The 23,826-nt window shown below is 43.7% G+C and overlaps 1 protein-coding gene across 3 annotated transcripts in view; it reads right to left on the bottom strand.

Moving 5' to 3' along the window:
* PAX5 (paired box 5) overlaps nt 1-23,826 on the bottom strand; it is a 231,019-nt gene that overhangs the window by 56,688 nt on the left and 150,505 nt on the right. For all 3 annotated transcript variants that reach the window (XM_077816513.1, XM_077816515.1, XM_077816514.1), the window contains one exon: nt 8,621-8,722. In XM_077816513.1, coding sequence (XP_077672639.1) covers nt 8,621-8,722 — 102 coding nt within the window. The remainder of the gene's footprint in view (nt 1-8,620; nt 8,723-23,826) is intronic.

Raw genomic sequence — 23,826 nt, 5'->3', positions numbered from 1 at the left:
TGTTTTGTTCTCTCACGGTTTCTGTTGAGTGGACAAGCAGATCTGTGTGTTATTGGGGACTGTGGTTTCAATGGCTGGGGGCGTGGGTAAGGGAACCAGTAAAACTGAGGAAGTGCTTGAGGACTTATTCCAAGAGATAGGGAAGTTTAGCCCTTAAAAGGATGAGTCCCCGATACTACAATCTCTCTCCAGACACATTTCACAGAATCTGTAACTTTAACGGTGTAATTCACAAATCAAAATTTACTTTGTTCAGGTCACAAGAATTTCAGATGAGTCATACCTGTAAATTGCTGTTTGACTGCAGTGTACTCAAGTTTAACAATGTGGAAATTTAACCAAAACTTCTGGGCCCAATCCAAGACACCGCCCTCAGTCAGGGCCTGATCGAAAGCCCAATGAAGTCAATTGAAAGACTCCCACTGATTGCAATGCTCTTGAATCAGACTCTGCTCTCATTGACAAGAATGGGGTTTCTGGGCAAAAGAGGTTTGCGGATTGGACCACACATAATACAGTAAATAATAACAGTAATAACTAATAATGCTTAACACTTATCTTCATCTATACATCACTATATGCTATACAAGAGCACATGAGCATCATTATCCCTCTCTTAAGGAAGGGAACACTGAGATGCAGCAAGAGGAAGTCATAGATCAAGCTCACTCAGGTAGCCAGTGGAAAAGGTGGGAAGAGAATCCAGAGTTCCTGACTCCCAGTCCAGTGCCCTATTCACTGGGCCACACTGCCACATACAACTAGTGGGATATATGCAAATATGTTTCACTCATAGTATCCCTGATTCAGCAAAGCACCTAAACACGTCCTTAAATGCCTTGATAAATAGCATTGGGACCTATGCACATGCTTAAAGTTAAAGGCCAGTAAGAATAAGGACCAGTAAAAGTAAGAAGAAGAAAAAAACCACATACTGGAACCAATATTCTTACTTGCCATGTGTAATGTTGTGTCCTATTAGGTTGCATTACCAAGCAATGTTGGGCTAAATTCTCCTTTCGTTTACACTGGTGCAACTTCATTGGTGGCAATAGAGTATCATGGGTGTAAATAACAGTAAAATTTAGCCCTACAAGTTTACAATCTGTTGTAAATAATGGTGCCGAGCATAAGATTCTGTGTATTTTCAGTTGATATTTCCAAAGCCAGCTAGAGGATCTAGATGCTAACTTTCCATTAAAATGAATGGAAAATAAATGTCTAAACCCCATAGGTTGCTCTGAAAATTTCAACCATTATATTGTATGATATTGGCAAATGATGCACACATGTAAATCCCCACCCCTTTGGAGCATGCTTCCATAGGAGACCCAAGAATTCTGCACATCTAGACATGATGTTATCACAGAAATATGCAATTGGTTTGCTGGCACTGCAGTGCCACTTGGAAGTGCTACTTTTCACAGGCAATTTTCCCATGCATGGCAGTCAGTATGATAAGACAACAGGGACTGCTAAGATCCTGATGATCCTGGGATCCCAAAACATTACCAGGCTCTCGTTTTACAAGGCTATCATTTTTAAAGCACAGTACAGAACTCGATTTTTCTGGAGAAAGTTTTTCAATTAATGAGTTAGCTGGTTTAAGTGAGCTGGTTGCAAGCCCCGTCAGGGGGGATAATTCTCTTTGTTGATGTATGCCATCGTCCCTTCCAGCAGAGCTGACAGGCCACAGAGGAGAGTACACCCTGAATTCCTGAAAGGTGCAGCATGTCCCTGCTGTACCAAGGGGCTGGGGAACTGCAGTCGAAAGTCTTGTGCCTAGAGCTCAGAGAGAACTGTGTTTTCCATTTAGTGGGAAAAGCCCCAATATTGATTTTCCCCCCTTTTCCAGAAATGGAACGAAACCACAACAAACTTGAAAGTTTGCCATGAAACAAAATTCTGGAAAAAAAAATTCATCTCAATCTCAATCTTTCTTCCAATTTTGACCTTTAATGAATTTTAAGTTCAAAATCACTTCTGTTCCAAAAATACCAAACCAGGCCATTTGGAAATGATCTCAATGCCTTGTTTTGGTTATTTTTAAAATGAAATTTCAGCGAAAACAACACATTTTGAAAATAGGTGCCTACATCAAAGGAAAAGGGCATTTTCATTAAAAACCTCTTTGGATGGAAGATTTCCTACCAGCAGTGTATGTCCCACAGCAGCAGCAACCCCCACTAATGTTGGCCCCTGCCTTAAAGCTGCAGTAGAACCATGGTTAGCTATAGTATTAGTTATGAAGCTCACCTCTCTCTTGTCCAGAAAGCCCCCTCTTAGGCCCAGATCCTCAAAAGTATTTAAGTGCTAACTCCAACTGAAGTCTATGGGAGTTAGGCACAGAAATGCATTTGAGGATTTGGGCCTTGGTTAACTCTTGATGATCCTATCAATCCATCAGGAACCAGAAAACTCCTCCTAATTCCTTAGCTGTAGGATTCACAATTTGATCTAATGGTTTACCGGGTTTCAAACCTCCAACTAAATCAGTAGGAGCCAGATAATTAATCAGGATTTTTTACAGTTACCCAAAAGTCCTTCACTCAGAGGCAGTCAGTGCTGTATTTTTAAACCCCGGATACTTCATGTGGTACCCCACCATAATACAGTGAAGCAAGAGACACCCAATTTATAAACTGACCAAAAAGCAAGAGAGGCGCTAATCCAGGAGATTCCATCTCTCCTGTGCAACCAGGAAATTCATTCAAAACTGCTTCCCCCTAACACTTGCTTAGAGCTTGTCTCACAAGGACACTCAGGAAAGTTAATCTGAATTAATTTTTAAAGTGGATTGTTTAAACCGCACTAAATCCCTGTGTGGATGCTCTTATTCAGAAAGTGGTCTTCAATTTTAATTCAGTTTAGTTTAATTCACTCTGGAAGTAAATTAAACTAAACTGAATAACAGTCATATTAATTCAGAATAAGAGACCCCACACAGTAGTTTAATGCAGTTTAACTGATCCACTTTAAATTTACACCTTTAGTTAATTCAGATTAGTTTCCACACAAACCCTTACACTTAATCCTTTGGAGCCTGGTGCACTGTGCCAGGGTAAAGGGAGAATACGTGGCCTCTGGGAGCAGCAGCCACTTCAGGAAGCCTGGGTAGAGCTAGTCCCAATGTGTCCTGTCTCAGCTCTGCCAGAAACCTGAGTGGGAGACTTGCCCTTCCTCCAGGTCCTCACAAAGGACCAGACTGCCACTGGACTGGATCTGACACAGCCGCAAAGAGAAAGTGGTAAAAGGACCCGCCCCGCTAGCACTGCTCATTGCAACTGCAGGCCCTGTATGTGGGGGTGAGGGCAGTGACTGCGCCCTGGGGTCACTCACAAGGGCACTGGCACCCCAAGGATGGTGGGAGGGAGGCACAGAGCACAAAGGACCATGGTTGTGCTCCCTCTTCACAGTGGCCCACAGATCACGACAGATGCATCATGCCAAAGGACCAGCTGGGAAGGCATTGTTGTGCACGTCCTGTTAGACAGGGCCCTCCCTGAGCTCCCCCTGGAGGGGGCCAGGGGCTAAAGGCCCCTGTCATAGGGTAGCTGGCCTCTAACATTAAATTGGGCTCAGCTGTCCTGTCCCAATCTGGGTATGCCCTGGTTTGGGGAATGAGGAGGGTGGGTCTGCCCCTGGGAGTTATAAGTGAGAGTTCAGTACCCAGGAGTCCTGCGAGCAAAGAGAGCTCTGAGGGAGAGCAGAGCGGGGTGAGAGCTTCAGGAGGGGTTGCCCCTGAAGGAGGGAGTGGGGAGAGGTCCCTGCTTCAGCCGTGGAGCCAGGGGAGGCTGGTGAAAGCAGAAGGCAATCGGGGGTCACCTATAGTCTTGCCCAGGCCTCAGAGAGCTGAAGGCTGAGAGCAGCAGAGGGAGATGCCAGCTGGCTCTCTAAGGTGGAGGCCCGGAGTGGCTGAGGAATAATGGAGGGGTGAGCCCACCGAGCTGGTCCTGGGCAAGAGCTAGAACCCCACCTGGGAAGGAAACAGGGTGGAGAAACACCCCAGCTAGAGGGGTTGGGATGTGGCCTGGCGAGAGACACTAGAGCCATATTTGGTGTTGGACTGTGCTGGGAGGATTCTGGTTTACCGCAATAGGACTTCTGGTAATAACTTAACTCCACAAAACGGGCTATTTATAGACTCCGAAGGCTTTCTTTCAAAAATCAAGAGGGAAACTGAGATGAGGGGCCACTTGCAGGGCAGCCCTGAGGCGGCACCCAGGAGGAGGCTGCGCGTTTACAGCCCCTTTGAGAAGAAGGGAGGGTGTGTGACACAGGGACAGCAGTAGCAGGGGGAGGGCAGGAGCTGGCATGGAGCCGGGAGGATGGTGCTGAAGAGGTGGCTGGCAAAAAAGGCCTGGTCAGTGGGGAACACGAGGTTCATTGCCTGCTGAGATGAGCTTTGGAGCGAAGGGCTCTCGTTCAAGATCTGGGAGGGAGGGAGTGGGAGCTGGTGTGGGGATGGGGGGAAGGAGAGAAGAGAGTGAGGAGCTAGCTAAACTCAGCTCTGATCTACCATGTGTCAGGACAGGTATTCTCTCCCTGAGTTGTAAGAGTTAACACTCATTCCCCAGCCCCTCAGACACATGCTCTATGAATCCCTGGCAAATACTGTACAAACACAAATACTGTAGCTGGGGACCGGGTTATTCACAGTCACATAAATGATGTCGATGGCAACAAGCATGCAACAAAACATCATATAGTCTTATCCTGTCTATATTTCTACCCTGTGTCTAAACACTTTACTGACACAATCAGTTAATTATAGCAATGGTCCATGGCTCACAATTAAAGCTCTTATCAAATAACCACATTTTGAGCCTATGCTCTGAAAATTATTCCAGGGAAGCAGCAGGTCTAGGAGGGAATCCCAGAGAATTGGTGAAACGTACATTCCCCTTGTATACATTTCAGGGCCGCATAATTCAGCCATATCGGAGCACAAACACAGATGTGCATACAGCATTAAACCTGATCCGTCAGCTCCTTCAGAACCAAATCATAAAAGACTGTGTGCATTCAGAAGAAGCCTCTGAAACCAGCCCTTCAAATGACAAGAGACAAGTGAGGACAGAGAAAGTATTTTGGATTCTAGTTAGCAAACCCTCACTTAAATGAGAATGAGAACCTAGAAGAATTGCAGGTGACCTTCAACCTAGCTGGAGCAGAAGGTTGTTAGTAAAAGAACCAGTGAAAGAAACATTGCAGTTACTCAATCTAATGGGTCACACCAGCCTACGTGTAGTTACAAATAAATCTGTTATACAGAGAAATTAGCTCAAATGAGTCTAGATCATTGTGTTGCATCTTTCTAAACTCTGCCAAATAATGTGTGATTTGTCTTAGGTATTACCATACCTGCCCATCCCAGGTACCATTACTTAGTAGAAGTATCTGAGCACCCCACAATCTGTAAGGTATTTATGCTCCCTGCACCCCTGCGAGGTAGGGAAGGGCTATTAACCGCATTTTACAGATGGGAAACTGAGACAGAGACTAAGGGCTTGTCTACGCTGTGCCGCAGTGCGGCCTTCGGGGGTGTGCGAATTGCCGAGCACAAAGTGTTGAGTTCTAACTGCCCTGTGGGGATGCTCCTGGCACAAGCTAAAAGGTACCTCATTCACTTTAACGTAGTCTTTTTTCAAACAGGACGATGTTAACGCAAACTAAGTACCTTGTAGTTCATGCCAGTAGTGCCTACAGGGGGCAGTTACAGCGCAACACTTTGCTGTGCTCTGCACTTGACCCTCCCCTGGTTGTCCACACTGAAGCACATTGTAAACATAGCAAGGTCTTCAAAGGATTTTGGTACCTGAAGGTGCAGATAGACACCTAAAGGAATTTTCAGACACACTCCAATGGGAGTTAGGAGCCTACGTGCTTAGGCACACTTGATAAACACAACTGAGTGTCTTTTTGTACAGCACCTAGCACAATGGAGTCCTGGACTATGACTTGGGTCCCTGGGCACTATGCTTATACAAATAATAATAATAATTAACAATAATAAGGACTAGTTCAGATAAAATCTTAACAGAGGTTGTATCAGAACCACCCTGAAACATCATCACCGACATTTTCAAAAGTGACTCAATTTTCTACTGTTCAAGTTGGTGCACCTTTAAGGGGCTGATTTTCAAAGAGCAGGTGCTCAGCACCTTTTGAAAATCAAGTCTCTTCAAGGCATCTTGTCTCTTCAAGGCATCTTCAGCAGGTCACCCAAAATCCTGAGTCATGTGAAAGGGCAGGCCCCTCATTTGGAAGGATGCAAATTGTTCCAGGATGCAAAGTAGGACGATCTTTTCCTTTCACTTCAGGGAACTAACATCATCTTAGATAATGTGCAGAGTATTTGGGTTTCATAACAGCTGCACAATAGCAAGCTTAACCTTAAAAGCACAGATGTGTTATGGGCATAATTTAACACTTGCTGCTACCAAGAAGCTTCACGCAAACCTTCCCATTTTCAGACTGGTTCAAGTGAAAGACAGCTCTTGCTAACTTGAGATCAGTTTCCTTCACTAGATACCAGGATGCCATGCTTCTGAACATAGGGGGAATAGTGCAAGAACAACCTCTCTCACAGTTTTGCATTACTTCTGCTTCCAGACTTAGAGAGAACTATGAAGTCAGAGTAAATGAAGTTAACTAAACTTTGCCAACTTCCAAAATAAAGCATTGCTTTGTGTTCAGATTTTAATTGAATGATCAGGGGCAGGTTGTTTTATCCTGACTAGTTCACCCATCTCTGTTCCTAGCTGCTGTTCAGAGATGCTTGTATAACTGCAAAACACATTTAGGGAAATCTTGTTAAGAAAGTATCTTAACACTGATGGGACTTTTTTAGGTTCTTAATATTTAAACTGTAGGAAGTGACTTGCAATCACAGCAAGATTTTGTTGCATTTTCAGGCCAGATTCTCAGCTGGTGCTAATTGCTGAAGCTCCACTGAAATCAGAAGATCAATTTACACCAGTTGAGAATCTGGCCTGAAGTTCTAGGCAAGATTTTTTATATGATGTAAATCCTTACAGCTATATAAAATAAGCGATTATTACAGCACATTTACTTTTTGAGCTGAAAGTAATGTTTCTGTATCTATGTCAATCTTTTTAAAATCCCCCCCATACATTTACTTTCAATAGCATTGCAACACTTTTTCTAAATGTTATTACAATGACCTGATTCCTACTTCTAATTCTTAAAGCTAATTCACATGAAGAATGAATGCGTTTTTCTTAATTTCTTAAAGATATTACCAGGAGAAAAGTGCGATCAAGATTGATCATATATGCAAACTGTCACATACTCTGAACATAAAGCCAGTGTTACCAACTCTTATGCTGTTTATCGCAAGTTTTATGATATTTTGTTCTTAATCCCTAGCTGCTGGAGTCATGTGATTATGTAATAATCTCAGCTTTCACTTTTTAAAACAGAGTAAATTTCTAACCCTCCTGGCCATGGAAAGCTTGGAAATATGATCTGAGTGCACCCTAAAGGCCCAGAAACCAGAAAGCAAGTAAAAAAAACCACCCAACATTATTATTTTTTCAAGTCCCATGATTTTGAATGCTTGGGGTTTGTAATACTATATAACACTTTTCCTAGTAAGCAGCGGTGGCCTTAACATTGAGATCAAAGGTTGTGAGGGCCAGATCCTCAGCTGCTGTAAATCCACACAGCTCTTTTGAAGTCAATGACTTTCATCATACTTAAATGTCAAACCCAGGAGTTTATACAACATAACACACATCTGTTTGTAGCCTTATCACTATCTGTATGTCTAAAGCACCCACGGTATCACCATAGTGTCTAGGATCATTGATAAATAATTGTGGATCAAAAGTTGCTAATAACGAATAATTCAATTGTATTCATAGGGGCCTCATCCTACAAGGTGTCTCTTATAAGATCTGGGCACTTTCAGCTCCCGCTGACTTCCAAAGCGGTTGAGGGCACTCAGGTCCAGTTCCTCAAGGGCATTTAGGTGTCTAACTCTCACTGATTTCAATGGGAGCTAGGCACATAGGTACCTCTGAAGATCTGTGCTGGAGTGCCTTCCAGCGGATGATCAGCAGCTCCCATCACAAGACTGGGGTTATCTCAGAAACATGCAAAAAGGGTTTACCAAAAAAAAGGGAAAAGCCTGTGGAAAATTCGGTGGCACGTGAGTTGTTAAGATTTTGGGCTTAGTAAAGTAACCATCTAATCACTTCCAGTCCGACAAACGCTTGCACAGCACAGCTGCCACAAATACGTGTGACGTGCTCAACATTAAAGTGTCAATTACAATTATGCTAATGACGAATGGGGGGAAGTTTGAGGCTGTCCCTACGTGATTGGATCAACACTTATCAAACAGCCATGCAGTGGGGTAAAGGCTTTTCCCTGCATACTGGATGGAAGAATTTGCTTTGGCAGTGGAGAAGTTAGGCTCTCCCTTGTGCCAGAGAGGGGCTGGTTTATTTATTTAGACTCGCTTTGCATCTGCTCTTCTCTTTTCATCACTGTAATTCTGTCTTCTGCTGGCATCAGTGCAGAACAACCAGAAAGCACTTGGCTTTGCTTCTGTAATGCTGCGGGGGGCGAAAGGGGGGGTTGTTAAACTCACCAGGCACCATTCCTGTCAGTGTTGGAGCAGAGTAGCTGCCCTGTCCAGCAGGGGGGACGTGGGGAGGGTATCCTGGGAGGGTTGTGCTTGCCAATTCACGACCTGAAGAATCAAACCAACAAATCACCATGTGAGCATTCACAACAACTAGACATGTTTTTACATTTCCCTGAACACCCAGAACACAGGCCAGGCATTTGTCATAACTGTACTGTGAATACCAAAGTGGGATTTTTAGCTTGGCAGGGAGAGAAGAGACAATTTCTTTATAAGCTGCCATAAAGCTCTGATAAAGTGAGCGACAGAGAGAGAAGGCGCACACGGCTCGGCACTGAGGCAGGCAAACCAGCTTGAACTTTGCTGGTCCTTCCTTATTCCCAAGTTTCTCTGAAGCTCAGATTTGTCAAAATAAACTTATAGCATTAGAAACTGATCAGTCGCGAAGTGGGAAGTGACAGCAATTTGAATGGCATTTGCCTAGATAGCAAACATTCTAGGAATAAGCCCTTCTACTGACATAAGGATAGTCTGCAGAGGTCTTGCAAATTCATTATGGGGAATATTTTGGTGTAGCCCCACTCATGGAGAGCCAGTGTAGTTCAGTGGCTTGCACGCTAGACTAGGACTCTGAAGGGCTGGCTTCTATTCTTGGCTTGGACATGTGACTGTGGGCAGGTCATGTGACTGCTCTGTGCCTCAATTTCCCTATCTGTAAAACAGAGATAATGTTGCTGAATGCTTCTTTCTCATCAGCAGATCTCAAAACTGGGTGTTACTCTTAGTACAATTACAGTGCAAAAACCATGTGCGTACATGCCACTTAATTCAAGTCATTGCTTTGTAAATCAAACTTATTTGGACCTCAGCAAACGATTTCTTTTACTCTAGACCTTGGGTTTAAGGACGTGCTTAGAAGTTAAGCACATGCTGATTAGGGCCTATCTGTCTCTTTCTTTCTTATCCTCGGAGCTCTGACATCCCTAATGGTCTCAGTTTATCGGGCTGCCTGCTATGCTAAAGGCAAGAGATAGAAATACAAGTCTATCAGCAACATTTTTATTTACTTTAGCCTTAATTCTAAACTTCCCATACAAGAGTAAGGCTGAACCTCTGCATGTCACAGTTCAAGTCCCCAAGTTAACTTTTTTCACATGTTGAAATAGTCAAAGCGGGACTTCTAGGTATCACAGAGATACATGAATGTAGTTCCCTGGTTAACGTCAGAAATGTAGCAGTGAAAACTAAAGACCTCGCAGTTAGATGCCCCGGTAAGAATTCAGAGTGGATGGTCTTGTGAACTCAGAGTAGGTGGACTCGTGTTCTGGGTTTGATTCCTGGTTCTTCCATAGATATCAAGTGTCACCCTGGGCGAGTATCTGAAGCCTGTGTCTTCAAAAGAGCTGAGAGATTCTTGGCGCCTCAATTCTTGATGCTGAACTCTAAGGCCTTGATATTCAGAGGGCAAATCCTCAAGTGGGGCATCCTTACTGCTGCTCTGTATCATTACATATCACACACTGTACTGGTGATGTCAGACCATCTCTCTTTGGGACCATGGAGCAATGCTGCCCACGTTAGCCAGTCTGCTAGGTGGGAACTCAGTGTCACTGCTCCTGTACTTTTAAAGGAACAGATTCCTCATCAGGCATCCTAATTAATCAGTTCAGGCAGCAAATTGTTATCAGAGATCAAAATATTCTGTCCTTGTTGCTGTGTCTGTTTTCCTGACCTCCCACACAAGTTCAAAGTCTGACTACTGTAATTTGTAAGTGTTTTGTAGACCCTGGAAACACACAGCTGTCTGTGATCTAGCTATGCTTGGTGGGTCTTGGAACATCCCCAGAAAATAAACAGCAGACTAATAAGGATTTTATCTGAAACAAAAAAGATTTCCTATGGTTTGACATGTGTTTTGATGCCTTTTTTGGTGCCGAAAATGCAAGAATTCCTAAGACCAGTGTATTATCACAGTTAATACACGATAACGATAATAAATTATTCCATGCGAACAAATGTAGGGTTTTGGAGGCCCTCTGCACGGTTAGGCTTTAAATCAGCCCACCAATCAGAAATGACCTTCCTGCTAGGCAGTGTGGTTAGTACCGCCTGCCCCGTTTCTAATGTGGTGACTTACGGTCTCTACTGAAGGGCTAAGTGATCCAAAGGTGAGAGATACTGCATACGTTTCACAGCTGCAAAACGGCATGTGTCTCAGTCCCTCACAGGTATGGGGGCTTTTGATTTAGCAAAAGAACTACTTTCAGAGTAGCAGCCGTGTTAGTCTGTATCCACAAAAAGAACAGGAGTACTTGTGGCACCTTAGAGACTAAGAAATTTATTAGAGCATAAGCTTTCGTGGGCTACAGCCCACTTCATCAGATGCATAGAATGGAACATATAGTAAGAAGATATATATACATACAGAGAACATGAAAAGGTGGGGTAAGAGGCTAATTTATTAAGATGAGCTATTATCAGCAGGAGAAAAAAACTTTTCTAGTGATAATCAAGATGGCCCATTTAGACAGTTGACAACAAGGTGTGAGGATACTTAACATTGGGAAATAGATTCAACACTTCAACTTCTCTGGCCACTGAGTAACAGATTTAAAGGTGGCAATTTTGCAACAGAAAAGGTTCAAAACCAGACTCCAACGAGAAACTGCTGAGCTTGAATTAATATGCAGACTAGATACCATTAACCTGGGTTTGAATAGGGAGTGGGAGTGGCTGGGTCATGACACATATTGAATCTATTTCCCCATGTTCCTCACACCTTCTTGTCAACTGTCTAAATGGGCCATCTTGATTATCACTACAAAAGTTTTTTTCTCCTGCTAATAGCTCATCTTAATTAATTAGCCTCTTACTCCACCTTTTCATGTTCTCAGTATGTATATATATATATATATCTTCTTATTATATGTTCCATTCCATGCATCCGATGAAGTGAGCTGTAGCCCACAAAAGCTTATGCTCAAGTAAATTTGTTAGTCTCTAAGGTGCCACAAGTCCTCCTGTTTTTTTTTCAAAGGAACTAGTGTCACTCAAAAATAAACTGGGCTTTAATTTCTATAAACACCCTGCTGGCTTTCCTGGGAAAGGGCCAGCTCTCAACACCAGGCAACTCGTGTTTGTTAGCTAACTCTCCCTCCGGCCAGATGGAGAGTGGTGTGAATCTGTAAGAATTATACACACTACACGGGAAGGTGGATTGATTTCAGAGGAGTCAGCATATTTCACATTTCCTCACTACTGACTTCTGAGCCTTTGTTTTAGCAGACGGTCACTTAAGACAAATTGTTGCTTCCATCCAGTTGATGAAACCTCCGCTGAAGATTACAATGAGACCTGCGAACCATTTTACCTGTGAGCAAAACAGGATTTGAAACAAATACCTGAAATTTAAAAAATAAATGACCATTCATGAGCACCACTACACCCAGACTCAAAGGGAAAAGCCTAACATGTCCGACGCATTCTAGCTATGTCCTATTTCTTATTTTAAGGTGTCTGCTACATTTTCAACGTAATTACAAGTTCTTTCATACAACAATAGTCATAAGTGAAAGGTAGAATCGGAGCTGGTGGAAAAATGAGAGGGATATGGTGACAATTTCATCAAAATATTTTCCTTTTGGGTGGGGGAGGGCACAAAATAAAAAAAATTAAAAAACTTGACAAATTCCAGCCATCTCTATGAGATATACCTTTCTCTACAGAAAGGACATTGGCTACTCAGAGTGGGAGAGGGGAAAGGCATGGGGGTGGGTGTTGACGTAAATATGCCCGTCTAGTATTGATGGGCCATGATTTCCGTTGGAACGAAGATAAAAGTGCTAATGAAACCCATTGATGGCAGAAATGAAGTACCCTTAACAAAGAAGGGTTACTTGGAAAAGGGCTCAGAGAACTAGGCTCTGCTGTAGAGATGTGTGTATTTTCTAGCCGCTAATTCTGCCTAGTGAAGTTAAATATCTGCTCTGCTGCACTGTGGAACCCCAGAACAGAGTGAAAGACCGAGTCACGGCAGTCAAATATCTGCTAAACCATTTATTTCGTACACGGAACGCATCGGAGGCATTTGCATCAGGAGACAGTGTATGTAACATCCTGGAGCAGCTTCCTATCTGGACCTTGTGTTGGAGCAGATTTTACCCTGAGATGTACCTGTCAGGCCAGATGCGCAGCTGTAGTAAATCAGCAGGGCGCCACTGGCTTCAAAGTCCTACTACATATCGAGCTACAGTGGGGCGATGCTGCGGCTGAGGATCTGGCCCGTAGATGCTCTGCGGCGTAAGTATCCCATGACACTGGCTTGGAGTTGGAGTCATGAGCCCGAGGGCAGTTTTTCAGTCTCCCAGCTTCTATTGGGAATCTTGTTTCTATCAAGCTGGTGATCTCACCTCAGCCCCTTCGATTAGAGAGAGGAGCACAGGGAAGCCCAGCCTCCTTCCCACTCCTCTTCTCCCCACCCACCCCCCCAAAAAAAGCGAAGTGAGAGCTCCTCCTCCTCTGCTGAGGAGCTGATAGCTCAGTGGACAGCAGAATCTGCAGTGGGAGCAGCAGCAGGGGTGGGTGCCTGGCTGGGAGGTTTCTGGGGCTCCCAGCCAGTCAGACGAGTGGCAGCAGCACCAGATGGGAGATGAGATGATGTCCAAACAGAGAGCTCTCAATTTGCACCCTATCAGCTTCCTATGCCCTCCAGGGGAGCAGAAAAGGAGGGCAGGGTTCCCAGAGCTCTCTCCCTTCTAGGTGGAAGGCAGAGAGAGATCACATGAGACATCTCACATCAAACCTCCCTGCTGGGAATCTTCTGAAATGCATAAAAGTCTGGCATTTCCAAGTGTTCCACAGAGGAATCCTCCCCTCCCCTCCAACACCACCACGTTCGTGACCCTTTTTACATCAGTAGAGATTCTCCGTCCTGGTCAAACCTGAGTGATGCATAGGAAGGGGACGGGAAGCCCCAGGGATGTGCCCCCCACAACCCTCCCCATGTTTAGCTGTTTATTGGCCCGCTTTGGAACATGCATGCCTTTGGAGTACATCCCTTCCTTTGTCCCCTTGCTGTATCCACATGATGATGTGATGCCACATCATCAAATAGCATCTAGACCTGTGATGACAGCCACGAGAACTGAAGAGCCCCCCTTCCTATTTTGATCTGCTGTAACCCACTCTCCACCCCCAATTCACCCATCTCGTAGTTTACATGGAGCTGGTTTTAATTCACGTACAATCCACTTCACTTTTTCCAAAAGCCTGTCTCACAATCAGATACATCCACGATCATTTCAGAGGTGCTGAGTGACTCCAGTTTCCACAGGTGCCCAGCACCTCTTCAAATCAGGCCACTTTTATTCAGGGGCTTGAGTGTGGATGCAAGCGACTAACTTTAGGCACCCGAGTTGGACGATTTTGGCCTGAGGATGATGATAAAGCTTGGCTTTTGTTGCATCCAATTATCTATTAATTGTCTTTATGGAAGAGGCAGAAAAACTGCTCTTCACAAATGCTGCTTTTCCTTCCCAGTGAGCCATATCGAAAGGGAAACCTGACACCTGCAGCCCCTATCCCAGTGACTCGCTTTGTCAGCTGCTGATAAACATGCTTGGAAGAGTCCTCGCATTGCAGGCTTTGGGCTTGGGCAGGGAGAGGGCTCTTTTCAGTCGCCAACTTCTCTGATCTAGCTGAGAATCTGGGAGCAGGTCTCAGGGGCTGCCCCAACCCCTACTTCTCTCCCTCTCCATCTGATCTCAGATGCTTCTAAGGAACTGGGGATTGTCCCACAGACTGGATTATGCCAACAGTAATGAAACGACTTAACATTACTATTAAGACCAACTCCAGCTGAGCTAAGGCCCCCTTCATGCCAGGCACTCTGCAAACATATAGTAAGAGGCAGTCCCTGCCCCATATTGCCTACAGCCTAAGTAGACAAGACTCCACAAGGAGTAGTATTAGCCCCATTTTACAGATGGGGAGCTGAGGCAAAGAGAGACTAAAGGCCAGATTTTCTAAGGTATTTAGGCACCTGGCGATGCAGGACAAGCTCCTAGTGGGTTTTTCAAAAGTGTCTTGACATCCATTTGCACCTTTAGGTGCCTAAATACCTAGAAAATCTGGCCTATGTACATAAGAAACTGAGAGCAGAGGTAGGACTAGAACCCACCACCTGCTGTGGTCTAGGCCCCTGCCTTAATCCTAGCACTGTCCTTTCTCCACACTGGGCGAAGAAAAAAGGACTGGACTCAGTCACTGAATTATTCTCAGTTCACCACCAGCAATCACCCCGGGGCTGTGAGCAGAGGACAAGTGTTAGCTGGAAATGTTAGCACTTATTTTTCATTAAAATCTAAAATGAGAAAGCGAGAGAGAAAAAAGCAGAACAAAGGACTGAAAGACCACACTGGCTCTGGCTCTCCCAGCCCTGGAAATTCAATAACAAAGGAATGTAAAACAGATTGTAGGAGCCTGTGGAGTTTGTAAGACCACTGGTTAAAACACTAGCAGACAGTCTGCACAGTTCCCCAACCGCACTGGGGATGAAAAGATGACCTTATGTCAGCGCAAACAGGGCTGACTGTATGTCATTGTCAGTGACAGAGGGAACATATACAGCTCACTCCTTTCCACTGCAAAGAGGACTATGGTGTACTCATAATGCTGAGCACTCCAAATCATTGATTAGCTGACAAATACCGGTTTACATTTTGCAGATAACTAACTGCTTCCAACCTTTCTGGCAAAGGAAACAGTTCTGGGAACAATAGGGCGACTCTTATCATTAGGGAGGAATATTCCTAAAACCATGTTTTGTTCTAAGAATTGCTGCAGACTTAGGTTGTTTTTTTTCTATTTTGGTCCCAAGGAAACTTTAGATCTTCCTTGTTAAACTACCATATGGCTACAGACCAAGGGCAAAGATTTTACTGTACCCGGAGCGCCTTGTTAATAAATGGGTTGATTTCACACAGATATACAGAGATAGACAGTTTTAAAAAGATTATAACTTCAGAGATTGCACCTGGGCAAAGAAGTACAAGTATAGGATTGTGTTCACGCCTCTCCATCCCTTTTCTGTAATGGTGTACCGCATAGTCGTTAGACGTTAAATCACCCTGCCTTTGAAAACATGATCAACACATGTGCATGTAAAACAGATGTTGAGAAACTCTCAATGTATGTTGTTACATGGGAAAGCCAGGAGACTGGGACTTTATTCCCCCGCCTGCTCCTGAGCAGCTGTGAGACCTTGGCCAACTTTTCATAGCTTGTTTTCTTCATCTCTCATTTGGGGATAACGATCTTTCTTTGTAAATTGCTTTGAGATGGATGAATTTAAAAGTACTGTATAACAGCAAAGCAGTATTATTTATATGATGCTTTTATTAATACCTTTTGCAAATGGAGACAGGAATCCTTTCACCTGCACATTGAAATGTAGCTACTTCTGGGGTGAAGTGTATTGACTAATACCCCACCATGACAGCACACAACATTTTAGGAACAGAAATGGAAAATGCTGTTTAACTGCAGGAGGAATTTAGGAGAGTAGGATATAGCTACCTGCATTGGAAAGTAGCCAGGACACCAGGGATAATACTTTTATACGAATAGTATCATTGTGTGCTTCTAAGTGGACTCCAGCTTGACTTTTACTTCTCATTCAGAAGATAGCACTTCCCGCAACAAACTGCCCATTTTCACCATGGAGCACGTCTCACCGATTAAATGCCAACACCCTGATCCTGCGAAGACCTTTCGTAAAAGTACTTTAAATACATAACTTTACATGCAATTCTGCATACCCATAAGTCTTTGCAGGATCAGGGCTTATATCAGCCACCTACTCAATCACCAACTCTAGTTCTTACAGGTTTCAGAGTAGCAGCCGCGTTAGTCTGTATTCGCAAAAAGAAAAGGAGGACTTGTGGCACCTTAGAGACTAACAAATTTATTTGAGCATAAGCTTTCGTGAGCTACAGCTCATCTGATGAAGTGAGCTGTAGCTCACGAAAGCTTATGCTCAAATACATTTGTTAGTCTCTAAGGTGCCACAAGTCCTCCTTTTCTAGTTCTTACAGTGATTATGAGTTCCTTAGCACTGACCCAGAATGGCATTGCGGATGCAACCTGAGCATAGCAGGCTTGGTTTGCGTCTTTAAACGTCGGCTTTTGGTTTGTTTGGTTACAGATAGCGTCTATATGGTAGGAATAAAAGCATGTTTAAAATATACTACAGTGACAACGGATGATGAGACGTTAGCTCATACACCCACATAGTTCAACCACAATTTCATTTCAGTTATAAGGAAGTAATGATTTATATCATTTTGAGACTGATGCAGACATCTATATGGGTTTATTCCATACAGCTCCTAGAAATGCTAGATTATCATGCCTCTTATTTATCAGGCAAATTAATATTATGAAATAACAACAGTAATCTCATTTGTATTGTGGTGGAGCTCAGAGGTTCCATTATGGCAGGTGCTGTACACAAATATAACGAAAACGATTCTCTGCCCCAGAGCTTTAGGAAAATGAATACAGTGGTTGATCCTATTTTGATTATCACCTGTGATCTGATTTGAGTTCAATGAGCCTGTAGCTTAAATGACTCAAATTTCTGTTATAGGTAATTGATGGTCTTTGTGTATTTGATTTGCCCCACTTTATTCTTATGGTTATCAGCTGTTTACTGTACAAATCACAGAGGATGGTCTGGTCCATGCCCAAAGAAACTTGCATTGTAAACTAAACAATACCACGTATAGAATATCAAGGTTGGAAGGGACCTCAGGAGGTCATCTAGTCCAAACCCCTGCTCAAAGCAGGACCAATCCCCAATTTTTGCCCTGATCCCTAAATGGCCCCCTCAAGGATTGAACTCACAACCCTGGGTTTAGCAGGTCAATGCTCAAACCACTGAGCTATCATGTGCTGCAGGGGTAAACAATAGGTGGACCACAGACCACCAGCCACTTTTGAATGGACCTTGAATTCCTTTTATTTACTTATTATCATCATTTTTTTAATTTTAAATTATTTTCTCTGGAGTCTGGACTTTGACTATACCGTGGCCAAGAAATTTGGAGCTTGACAAAACATAATTGACTACCCCTGTACTGGATGGCCTGGAGACAGATTTATCTCAAGCCAGTTTAAAAATATAAGACCTTTTCATTGGTGCAGTTGCACTGATAGGCTCTATAGAAGACATGTGCTTGGAGGAATTATTTGCATGGCCTCCAGTAGGTGCTGTGTTGCCATTGGCTACACCGCTATGTCTACTATACATCTTTCAACTTTTTCTAGGCAGCCCTGGCATGGAGTAGACATTAATGCTGCTTCTAGCAGTGTGCTTTAGCAGACCAACCACGGGACTGCCAACTAAACAGGCCATGTGGAGAGACAACTCTCTAGCCCTGCTTGCCCTATCCTCATACAAGGAACAGAGAGCCCACATCCATGGAGGGCGTCCTCGGATTCCCATGGGGTGGGAAATATGTTGTCACTGCCTCTTTTCATAGCTTGCAGGCCCTTCCACTACTTGGTACTTGTATGTGCCTCCCCTGGCACTTTATATTGTGGTGGGGCTGGGGTGGAGGATGAGGGAGAAAGATGCCTTAATTATGCAGAGTCACCTTGCCCAAAATTTTCCAGAGTGACTAATTATCTTGGGTGACTCCATTTTGGGGTGCCCAATTTGAACACCCAGCCTCTGAAAACCAAGCCCTTCAAAGATGTCTTAAAAGGTGAGAATCCGCAAAATGAAGGCTCCCAAAATCCTTTGTCAATTTTGAAAATGTAGACCCTTAAATTCTATTGTAAGAATAAAAACCAGGTACGCATACTGTCCAGGACCCCTGCGCAGCTCTGGTAGGACACTTGCAAAATTCAGAAACCCATTGCAAGAAAAATCAGAAAAAAGAAAGGTTAGAGCAGGCTGAAAATTTTCAATCGAAACAATTATCTTGCAAAAAATGCAGTTTCTTTCATTCAAGATGTTTTGCAAACACAGTTATTGGACACAGTTTTCCAATTTTAGGACAAAACAATCCAAAATGAGAATTTGTTTCATCACATAATGAAAATCTTATTTCATTTCAGTTTTTGAAAACAATCAAAATTCAGTTTTTGATTTTCAGTTTTCAGATTTTTTTTCTCTCTCTTTTCTCTCTTTTGCTTCCCCCTCTCCCTTTTTTCCCCTGTCAAAAAGTAGAAAGGTGAAAAAGTGAGGGGGAAAAGTTTCTCTTTCCCCTCTTTTCATCCCAGTTTAATCTTCTCCCACATTTCCAATTGGAAAAAAGGAGGTAGGAAGTAAAGAGAGAGAGAGAGAGAGAGCCCGCATGAGCAAAGGTAGGGCAGGGACTGAAAATCTGAAAGCCAAAAATCAAAACGCAACATTTTTACATTTTCGAAACCCAAAACAAAATGAAAATTCTGATTTGCAATGAAAATTTTCCTTTAGATTCATTTCAAATTTTTTTAATAGAAAAATGATCATTTTTTTGGCAAAATCTTTCAAATTAAAACATTTTGTTGAAAACTTTCCGCTGCGGAAAAATTTCAGTTTTGCAACCAGCTCTAACAAAGATCAGCAATATTTTCTCCTCTGAGCAGAGACCATAACTTACAAGAGACATTTTTTCAAAGGTTCATACCTCCCGAGGCAAACACCTCAGGGTGATTTATGAAATAAAGTCAAACAGTCTACATGAAAGATAATTGTTGTAGGAAAGCCAGGATAAAATAACCCAGGACAGCATTTGGCACCATCTTGCCAGAGCCTAACTTTTTTTTTTTTAACTTAAAGAGCATTTTGAGGTGTATCTTTGTATACTACTGGGTGAAAATGTGAATCCAATTAACTTCAGATTTAACTCATAATGAACTTCTCATTTTGCTAGCAGCTCAGCTCTCATCCATGGCAGTAATTAACCTCTGGGGGTTGTCACTCCTAGACACATGACACAGAGATTCCCCCAAGTCCAGGCGCTTCAAACCCTTGCAGAATTCATTACCCTGACAGTGTGAAAACCCTTCACTTTTACTACCACAGAGCACCAACAAAATTTTTCCTTTTATCTACCTGATTGCCAGTAACAGTATGAAAGAAATGAATCCACAAGAGATGTAATTAATTATTGCAGAGGATACATTGGACAATGCACGGGGTGCAGGTGGTGGGAAGGATGCTGTAGCTCACGAAAGCTTGTGCTCAAATAAATTTGTTAGTCTCTAAGGTGCCACAAGTCCTCCTTTTCTTTTTGTTCTGCTATTCCACGAGTGAGGGTCTTGTCATTTCCATCTCTAGGAACACATTACAGGATGTACTAAAAGACATCTAAGCATTTATCCTCCAGTTCATGCTTAGGGAAATCATGAAATTTCCATTCACTCAGGAACACAGTCAGAGGTTAGATAGTGCTCTGGGTTAATAAACTAATCTTCCATCTCTAGAGAACAGGGCTCAAATTTCAAATAGGTCACAAGTAAAAATGAGTTTGATGCTCAGATAAATCCCTAGCGGATGTTTGTCCAAATCACAAAGTTGTCAGCTGTGGCAAGGATCTGGTCTGAAACAGCTAGAAGCTTCACTGACAGTGCACCTTTTACCTCACAACCAGAACAGAAGATGCTACATGCATCGACATAACACACACATACACTGTTCTAGTACGCAGCCTACATTCATTCAGGGCCCAGTCCTGCTTCCCTTGTGCACCCAAATCCCCATTGAACTCAATGAATCATGATGCACAAGCTAGGAAGGATCAGGCCCATAATCTGAATTTATCTTGCTCTCATTGCATGAGGGACCAGAACCACAGAACCCACTGGTTTCAGTTCTTGGTTCAGAGCTAGTTGTAGCAGGGCTGAAGACAAATACATAGGCAATGCGATGCTCAAATGTGTAGCCACAGTTTGCTGTAGTTCGAAGAAAAGGAAGGACACACACATCCCTTTGTGCTCTGCTGCTAGGGATTTAGATTTCTGATCAGATGAATCTGCCAGGGACTGCCCCCAAAGTATTTACAAATGCCTCCTTTTGATGTTTTCACTGGACAGAAAATGGTGTTCAGTGTCTATGGTTGGCCATCAGCCCACACCCAAAAGTTATATGTTTGCAAGGCCATCAGTGATGTATAAAGGCCATCAGTGATGTATAAAGACTTCAGGGAGCTCCCCTCTGTGCCTTCCCACACACCACTTACAGAAATCCTTGCTTGGGCTGGGTCAAAGATGCCGCTGAACAATGAGGCCTGCTCCCTGCACCCTCCTGGAACATGGAACTTCAGGATCCCAAACTCCATCGTTAGAAAACCTTGCAAGGCCACGGTACCCCTGATCGCACTGGTCCTTGCCCTTCCTTCCCCATGCACAGCAGAGACCAAGGGTCTCCCCACTTACCCATGCCCCTGTCCCAACCCTCCTGCTGTTATTAGAACTCCCCCAGTCCAGCTCTAGATCCCCTACCTGAGAAAGCTCCAGGCTTCCACTCCCCTCCAGCCCCCTCACCCTCCCTGCACAGCTCCAGGGTTTTTCATCTCCCAAGTACTACTGAATGGATGTATATACACAGCCCCTTTGGGAGCCTGGGCAGTATCAGTACTGCCATTTTACAGAGCAGGTGTTGAGGCATGGTAAGGAGGAGGCCAAAATTAGTGCCACCTCCAAAAAATATGTTTTAAGTGACTTGCCATGGAGAGGCTGTGGCAGAAAAGGAGACCCAGATCTCCGTGGACCCAGTTTGTTTGCTCAAGCACAGGACTTCCTGCAGCTCCCTTACCCAGAGACTGCACAGAAATGTCACCATGTCCACCTGACGAGGCTCCCTCTCAACGGTTCGCAATGAGGCACCAGCAGTGAGTGGCTAAACATTGTTCCTGCTACACGTAGGACCCAGGTGCCGTTCTGGACTCTTCCAAGAGTGATCATTAAGATCCTCTCCATCAGGTCTCTGGCTTACCTATTTTCAGACTGATCTGGCATTTTCTGGAGGATTTTAGAGAGGATGCAAAATTTGGTTTTAAACAGAAACTTAGCTACAGCCTTAACTAAACTGGACAGCAGCAATCCCATCATGTGGAGCCATAATGACCCCCAGAGCGGAGCTGGTTCTGGGATCCCATTACTGGGGGAAAAGTGGGTATTTTGGGGCCCATGGATGTTGCTATTTAAAAACAACGAATCTTCCAGGAGTCCAGGGGCTAATTAGACCTTTGGAAAATCTTGGAGTTTAAGAATGTAAAAAAGTAAGATTTGGCGACTGTGTCTGTGTTTTCTGTGATTTATAAGTTTGACCTTTCAGACAATAATTCAGGGCCCCTGGAACATCACTGGGGGCAGCGGGGTGATGTCTCTTTTGAATCCCTGCCCGTCCCGGTAGCATCCACATGGGCCAGCAGCTGGATTTGGACATGATATTCAGAACCACTCCACATCCCATTATCACCAGGACTAATTCACTTTGCAAGTAGATTGCACTACTGTTTGCTAGTCAGCACTAGAATATTGTGTAATAGTTAGAGAAATAGTAACAAGGACGACAGGCAAACAGATTGATTTGATGAGTTCATCTCAAAAGGCAGTGCAGCTGGAGTGGATTAGACTTGGCTCTTTGCTATTATAGAGTTAGGGTCTGCTTCCATCTCTAACTACAGTGACCTTGTGCAACCCCATCTTATTTGTAAATTAGGGGAATGAGAGTTGCCTGCCCATCAGGTCTGGTCATGGGATCTTGGTCAATAACAACAGTTGTGAAGTTGTTAGAAAAATTAATAGCAGTCAGTGGAAGAAGAAACGTGAACGTATGGTTTCTGGGCTACAGGATATTCTGTGGAAGAGAGAATCCCATTTTCTCCCCCGTGCCAGGAGGCTACATTCAGTGCTGGTATTCCATGCCTGGATCGCAGCATTCAACCCGGCACTCTTTTTATTTCTGAGGTTTTGTAGCTTCTTCTTGGCACTAGCTGTTACATTTTTAATGGGGCAGGCCAGAGACCCGTTTCATGTGGATACTGCCCAGAGATTTTTTTCCCTAATTCTGCACACAAAACAAGCGTTATGAGAAAGTTTAAATTTAAAGAAGAGGTAGCTGAGGAAGGCTGTATAGTGGGAACACCTTGACCAAATGGCCCCAAATTTACCCTACCGCATTCAAAATGGACCTGATTTCCCATGATATTTTAACCAGCATTTTTAGCAAATCATTTTGGATATTCTTCATTTACCACAAAAGTGGAAAAATTTTGATTATCTCAGTGATTTTTGCCAAAAGGTTCGTATACACATGCACAATATCGTTTCCTTTAGTCTGTGGCAGGAGGCAGGCTGGACGACTTTGGGGACTGCTCTAGGCAGAAGCTCTAGAGGGAAGCAGAATGACACTCCGTGGCTTAAGGGATAAAGCTGGTTTTCTTATTCTGAAAATGGTGCTTGTTCAGTATTAGAAGGAAATGATTGTGTTCCTTCCCCAGCACCACATGACACCCCTCTGCACATCTGCCTTTCACAGAGGATGCTGGGTGCAGAACGCTGCACTCCTGCAACATGTTCGGAGTGCCCCTACATAGCTAATGAGTTGCTCCTCCTCCCGGCCTTATTTTTCCTCCTTCCTTGTCCCACCCACTCCAAGTAGTCCCCTCCCACACTTCCACCTCCATCACTCTCCTTGTTTCCTCCTCCATGATCTGCCACTCTGAAGGGGCACCTCCCTCCTAGTCACTAAACCCACAAACTAAAGTCGAAGATGGCAGTCACGTGATTTCCACTGCTTCCCGTAATGAAGTCCAGAATTGCATTTAAATCACTAAAGTAATGTTAGCTAGGAGCCCAGTGTTGGTTTCCCTACAAACAACTGCCTGAGCAAAACTTTGCTTGCACAATTGTTTCCTAAATGAAAACACAAATGGGGTGAGACCTGGGGGAATTGAAATTCAATTTCTAACTTGCCAAGAGGTTCATGAATAATTTCCCCCTGACTATATGCCCAGCTCTATTTATGGACATCAAACCTACTGTAGCATGCTTACTGCCATCAGTTACCTCCCCTGCACCTAATTAGAGGCAGATAAAACAGTGGTAACACACAGATCAGCTGTAATGATTTTGTTAGCTCGATTATTCTTCTGACAATTAGGTCTGGCTGCCAAGGCCTCACAGGAATGTCAAAGTCTACTTCCTACAAAGCA

The sequence above is a fragment of the Eretmochelys imbricata genome, chromosome 5, assembly GCF_965152235.1.
Source record: "Eretmochelys imbricata isolate rEreImb1 chromosome 5, rEreImb1.hap1, whole genome shotgun sequence".
Classification (NCBI taxonomy): Eukaryota; Metazoa; Chordata; order Testudines; family Cheloniidae; genus Eretmochelys; species Eretmochelys imbricata.
Note: the sequence above shows the minus strand (reverse complement) of the source record. Positions and strands in the feature narration are given on the sequence as shown.